This window comes from Cibotium barometz, chromosome 22 (assembly GCF_041138505.1).
Source record: "Cibotium barometz isolate CiBa-2024 chromosome 22, ASM4113850v1, whole genome shotgun sequence".
Lineage (NCBI taxonomy): Eukaryota > Viridiplantae > Streptophyta > Polypodiopsida > Cyatheales > Cibotiaceae > Cibotium > Cibotium barometz.
Window position 1 is genome coordinate 9,610,345 of NC_141067.1, and position 6,256 is coordinate 9,616,600.

Consider the following 6,256-nt stretch of genomic DNA (forward strand, 5'->3'; position numbering starts at 1 on the left):
TAGGCAATTTGGCCCTCCTTCCCTTGGCACCAGGCTTGATTTTTGACGAGCACCCTTGCCCTTGAAAATTGACAGGTTTAATGAAATATAGCAAGTTTTTTTTGGTAAGTTGGTGTAATTTTTGACGGGCACTTAAAAAACGGGCATGACGCCCCTCTAAAAGCAACCATGTTTGGCCCTGCTGTGTGTGTAGGGACCTAGGCATAGATCCCTCTTGGTGCCCAAACCCTTGACAAGATTCAATTTGAGGTGAGTGTTGGTGGATATAGAGGGAAGGGCATGCCAGGAAATGTCACATTTTAGTAGTGAATTAATTAATTCAGGTCATGCCTGGTGCGGTGAAGTATTAATGCCTGTATGTACAAGAGATGCCTCAACACGGTATACGGCAAGAAAATACGTACGCGGATTTTTCCTCAGTGTGACGAGGCTACGCCTTTCTGCAACAACAGTTACAGAGAAACGTCGGATGAATCTTCTGTCTGTGCTCTTTCTGACCTGACGCTCGCGAGTCGCAAATATCCAGCAGCAACAGCACAAGAAAAAGCATCTCCAGACATGGTGTATGAGCAGATATCTTAATCGCTTCTCCGGCTAGAGGTGGCACCTTCAATAAATCCTTGCTAGAAGTTTGTGGATTGCCGGGAATTTGCCAACGGGACTTGCCGGAGTCAGAACGGAGGGTACCGTGGTGCGGGCCAAGAAAGCTGTGCAGCTTTCTGATTCTTTTTCTACGTTCTTTCTGTACATTTCTGTGTTGCATGTTCTCTGATTTCTTCGTAGGCAAGCCTTTTCGTTGCTCCTTTCTGTGCAAACCGGCTAGAAAAGCCTGCTTGTGTCTCTGTTCTGTGTTGTGCGAAGGTTAGCAGAAAGCTTGAAGGGGCACCAGTAAACCGCAGGTTTGCGCTTCTCTAATTTCTGCAAATAGTCCTTGACCATTTTCTTGCTTACTCCGCTAACAAATTTTCCCGGCACCTTACCTGCTGCTAACGCAGGCTCTCCCTTTTGCCTCCCCTTTCAGCTGGTTCTGTGAAGACTCTCCATGCGGAGAGTGTTTCCCCTCCGACCGGCCGAGAATTGCACCTATGGCGATGCACAAGAATTGCACGGCAAGGAGTCCGGCAAGCTGGAAGATTCGAATGGCAAAGAGTTCGGCAAGCCAGACGAGCAAAGCTATGGCTTCGACGCTTCTGCTAGGCTTTCAGATTCTGCAGCCAGATTGATGAAGAAACGCAGTGAAGTTAGCTGTGACGCGAGTGTGGCCAGCGGAGATGAGAACCTCCCGGCTGCAAACACCAATAACAGAGAGGCCGCTATAGCCAAGCCCTCTTCGGTCCAGAAGCCTCTCAGGGCCTCTGCTTACCCTGTGTTTACCGCTGGGGCTTCTCTTCGCTATACCAGCCCTCGCTCTGCGCTTTCCTTGGATAAAACACGGGAGGAATTGAGCTCAGAAAAGCAGCGTTTCGCAACATTCATATCCTACCAGTAAGTGACAATCCATCTGCCGTGCCTCAGTACTTGCATCATATCTGTGACCTCCAGTTATTTTATTAGTTTTGCAGCAAACGTGTGCTGGATTAATGAAGTGTCTGGCTACAAATATGTGTTTAATTTTTATTGTGTTAATTGCTGGTTAAAGTTTTATCAACACGTGTGTTGTTTTGATGAAAGTCCATTTTACTTTTGAGAGGAAAGACATCGAAAGCTTAGAGATGGAGACAATTTTTACTCAAGTAGTCTCTGCAATGAGTTACTTGCCAATTTCTTATGTTTTTCTGTATAATGAATGATAAGGTTGCCCACGGGCTGTAGCCTGATGGCAGAGAAACTAAATGTATATAATCTCTTTCAAGGAAAAAAAAGGGAATGATAAGGTTATGCAAGCTTCTAAAGATCTAGGTTGAACGGTATAGGTCTTGGTTGTTAACAGTCTGTGAATTTGATTTTTCTTCTCCCAGCAGGCAATACATATTCCTTGCTGAGAAGTTTTTTTTTCCTTCATTTGCAGATCATCTAATTGTCAAATAGAACTTGCAAAGGAGTCTTCTTTGAACAAAAACAAGAACTGTCATGAAAGGCCCCTCAGTGCTCCTAAAAATCGTCCTTCCTTCAATGCCTCTTCTCGACAAGGCAGTTTTCGAACTAGCTCCATGCGTATCCCACAACTACCAGACAGTGTCACACTTCCCCATGCTTGTGATGAAGAGCCTTGCTATGCAGTTTCAGATGAACGTTTGGTGGTTCCTCCTTTCCATTCTCGGTCGCTTTCTCGGGCAACATCACAAAGGTCTCATTCTGAATCATCTGACTTCAGCAGCTGCTTTACCAAAGCCACAGAAGGTTCTTCAAGTAGGTCTTTGGCCTCTGAATCCCCTGGCTCAAAGAGGAGTTCAGTTGGCGGAAGGCCAAGTAGCGGGAACTCACCTTTCAGGTACCTGAGCGCCCGCATGGTAGCAGAGAAGCTAGTCAAGGTTTTGGGGAAAGAAAAGATGCATTCACAACCGAGCAGGCCTAGCAGCCCACATATTGGTCGGTCCAATAAGGAGGGTATTGGTGTGGCAATGAGTCAGGAATGGTCAGTTCCTTCTAAATCCACAGTTCGGGATTTTTACTCCAAATCCTCTTCTGCTGCATCGGGAGGCAGTGTCAATCATGCACAGAAAACTTCAGGGTCCATGCATAATGCTAACGATTGTTGGATTTTTCCAAAAGACATTGATTCTTGTGTCCACGATGCTAACAATATGAGTTGCAATCGTGCAGAAGGAAATTCTTTTGATGCAGAAGCTAATGCTGGGTTTCTTCAGGGCCTTGAGGCAAGAGCTCTTGTAAAAGAGGAGCTGGTTGCAATGCTAGACATGGAAATCAATGCTTGGGAGGGGAGACATGGGCCTGTTAGTTCTGCAGAATATTTGACAGAGGTAACTTTTCAGGACTTCGATGCTTTGAAGCATGAAGTTAAAAAATTGCGCAGGGAGAAGAGAGATTTAGCCTTAGAGGTGGCTCGTGAGATTAGAACTCGGATTTCTGAACAAAAAGCTTCATCCGATGCATTGACATGCATGAAATCAGAAATGGAATGTAAAGTTTCAGCTGTTGAAAAGGACAAAGCTAGTCTTCAAGAAAGCTTGGAGAGGGAGCTTCAGAGAAGAGGAGAAGAATGGAGCGCTAAGCTTGAGAGAATTAAAGTTGAAGAGAAAAGGATGAGGGACAGAGTCACAGAGATGGCAGAGGACAGAGTTGAGCTTCAGAAGGTGGTCTCCTCATTCAAAGTCAAAGAAGCTTCTTGGAGGGCTGAGTCCAAAGATTATGAATATTTGTTATCCACTCTGAAGCATAGAGCCCAGGCAAGCGAGACAGAGCTGGTGAGGCAAATGCAGGCATCTGCCAATACACTCAATCAGTTAAAGGCCATAGATGGTGAGCTTGAGACTCATGCTCAGAGGAATTCATTTTTAGAGATGGAGAATTCAGAGATGCAAAAAGAATTAACGAGGCTCCGAAGGGTTTGCAATGATCAGGAGATGACCATTGAGGGATTGTGGCAAGAACTTGATGAAGCAGTGAATGGCAGTTTTGAATGCAAAAGTGAAAACGTGCTTAGGCTTCAAAGGGAATTGCTGAGGCTTGCTGGTGTAGAACAGGGGTTAAGAAGTGAGGTCAATGCAATGCATGCAGAATTGTCTGGGCTAAAGCAGGAGAGAAGTTTGGTACGTGCAGGAACTCCAACCGATCTTGTGAAACTCAACCAAGAGCTACAGGAAAGAATGGATAAGCTACAAGCTAACGCGGCTGCTTTAGGGGAGCACAATAAACAACTTTCTTTCAATTTACGAACAGCTATAAGAGAAAAAAGAGACGCAGAAAGCATTATTAGAATGTTGGAACCTACACGAGAAGAAGAGATGAACCATAGTGGGGAAAGTTTGAAAGCTTTAGAAGTGGGTGTAGACAAGGGGAATGCACTGCTTAGGAGCAAGGACGCAAATGAGCAATTACGACAGGGCTTGAAAGAAGAAGAAAAGCTACATCTTAGGGTTCTAAATTCCAAGCTGCAATCAAGAGAAGCAGAGCTGGAGCAGTTGGATGAAGAGATTGCTGACCTCATAAACAGCAGGGATTCTTTACAATTTGAGGTGGATGACCTGCATGGAAAGCTTATAATAGCCAACCAGCGGATTCGAGAACTTGAACGCCAGGTTAAGTTCTATTTAATCTGTTATTCAAACTAATCACCCACATCACCCACCTGTAGTGCTGAATCCATGACCTCACACAACGCCAGGTTAAGTTCTATTTAATCTGTTATTCAAACTAATCACCCACATCACCCACCTGTAGTGCTGAATCCATGACCTCACACAGGGAGGAGAAAGTCTATCAGCTGCACTAAAGTATTCCTGGCATTTTTTATTTTCCTCACAGTGCAAGTCTTGTAGATGTTCTTGTCTTGTTACTGACTGGATTTTTACATCTTAGTAGATAGACAACAAGGAGGAGGTGATAGAGGTGCTTCAAGCAGATCTGGAAAAGCATGGGAAAGAGCTCAATGATCTTCAAAATGAGCTGCCTCGTGTTAGAAGACAGAGAGATGAAATGCACAAAGAAGCTGAGGACATGAGCAGGGAAGCCTTAAGATTAACCTTAGAGCTCACTGAATTGAGGAAGGTGGCTGAAAAGCTGGAGGAAGAGGTGATGTTGAAAGAGGGCCAGATTTCTATCCTGCGAGGATCTTATACTAGTGGTGATTATTTGAGCTGATTCTCAGCTTACTTTCAAATCGTTTAATTAGTCAGAAACCAAGGCATGGTGTAAAAATATCAGTGCTTCCTCAAGTGCATCTTCACCTTGTATACTCATCATTTGTGGCTTGTATACTCATCATTTGTGGCTGGTGACAGATGTGTAGCTGGCCTTTCTCAAGAGTAAGACAGTTGCATGTAGAGCATGGACGATGTGCTTAAGAGTAAGGTTGTATGCTTAGCAGTTGATATTAAACAACCATTGAAAGTGGCAAGGTCGATGCTGCTGGTAGGGTATTCAAGAAAAACCCCCTGGAGTAATACGATTCAGAAGGATTTAGGCGCGGGAAACTTCCGACACATGGTAGTTCTCAGCCATTTGGTTGACATGTAAAAAAGCTGACCTAACCCATGCTTCTCATTGTTCAATTTTTAGCATGCTGTAAAATCCAACTGTAGGAATGCAAGTATGATTAATGGCCTAATTTATTTGTGCATGAGAGGAAGTATACAACCTGTGAAGTATTCAAACTTGGGGAGATGTAGTGAAGTTGCTAATCCTATGTAAAAGCTTTTACTCATGTAGCATCGAATTATTAACTCATAAAATTCAGGTGGAAGATGCATAAGATGCCTTTTGATTGTGTTCGGACACCTGGTTGGTGTGGACAGCTCTATCATAGTAAGAGGAAACGGCTATTTTCTAGTGAAAAATGCAGAAACTCCGTTTCTCTCGAGTTACCGTTTCCATTTTCAATTCCCATATCCGTATCTCCTCTCGAGATTTCTCCCGTAACTTTGTCCTTTCAAGTTCTTATGTTTCTTGTCATTTCCTCCAAATTATGATCCACCCCATGTTTCCCTTCTATTTCTCTCAACGTTCTCCCTCATTTGTATTTAGTTTTACAATTTTACCATTGCGACACCTGGTTGGTGGATAGCTCTATCATAGTAAGAGGAAACGGCTATTTTCTAGTGAAAAATGCAGAAACTCCGTTTCTCTCGAGTTACCGTTTCCATTTTCAATTCCCATCTCCGTATCTCCTCTCGAGATTTCTCCCGTAACTTTGTCCTTTCAAGTTCTTATGTTTTCTTGTCATTTCCTCCAAATTATGATCCACCCCATGTTTCTCCTCTATTTCTCTCAACTTTCTCCCTCATTTGTATTTAGTTTTACAATTTTACCATTGCATAGACACTAGCAGTTTCTGTTAAATCCTAGCCTAGTTTCAGGATGTTTCCATTGCATAGACACTAGCAGTTTCTGTTTCCATTTCATGCAACTCTAAACTCTATACGTCGGTCTCGTCATTGTCATGTGTGTTAAGAGTTGCACAATGCGGAAGTAAAACAGAGGAGAGAGGGAGAGATGGCAAAGAGAGTGAGTGAGAGAGATGTTAGACAAGATCAAGTTGTATTATAGTAAAAGGTTTACATGGGCTTATACTCACCAAAAGATGGGTGAAGACATTCATGTGCTTAGAATGAATGGATACAACAAGAGGGGAGAGGGG

The 6,256-nt window shown here is 43.6% G+C and overlaps 1 protein-coding gene across 3 annotated transcripts; it reads left to right on the forward strand.

Moving 5' to 3' along the window:
- Positions 1 to 238: 238 nt before the first annotated feature.
- Positions 239 to 5,224, forward strand: LOC147626245 (uncharacterized). 3 transcript variants are annotated; one of them, XM_086816386.1, is made up of 5 exons: positions 239 to 899; positions 1,022 to 1,485; positions 2,009 to 4,199; positions 4,483 to 4,744; positions 4,902 to 5,224. In XM_086816386.1, exons 2-5 carry the CDS (start codon positions 1,043 to 1,045, stop codon positions 4,907 to 4,909), a joined length of 2,904 nt encoding a protein of 967 aa, XP_086672512.1. In that variant the 5' UTR covers positions 239 to 899; positions 1,022 to 1,042; the 3' UTR covers positions 4,910 to 5,224. The 3 variants fall into 3 exon arrangements, with proteins under 3 accessions (XP_086672512.1, XP_086672511.1, XP_086672510.1); XM_086816385.1 differs by having other exon boundaries at positions 240 to 899; positions 996 to 1,485; positions 4,483 to 5,224; XM_086816384.1 differs by having other exon boundaries at positions 240 to 899; positions 4,483 to 5,224.
- Positions 5,225 to 6,256: the final 1,032 nt, after the last annotated feature.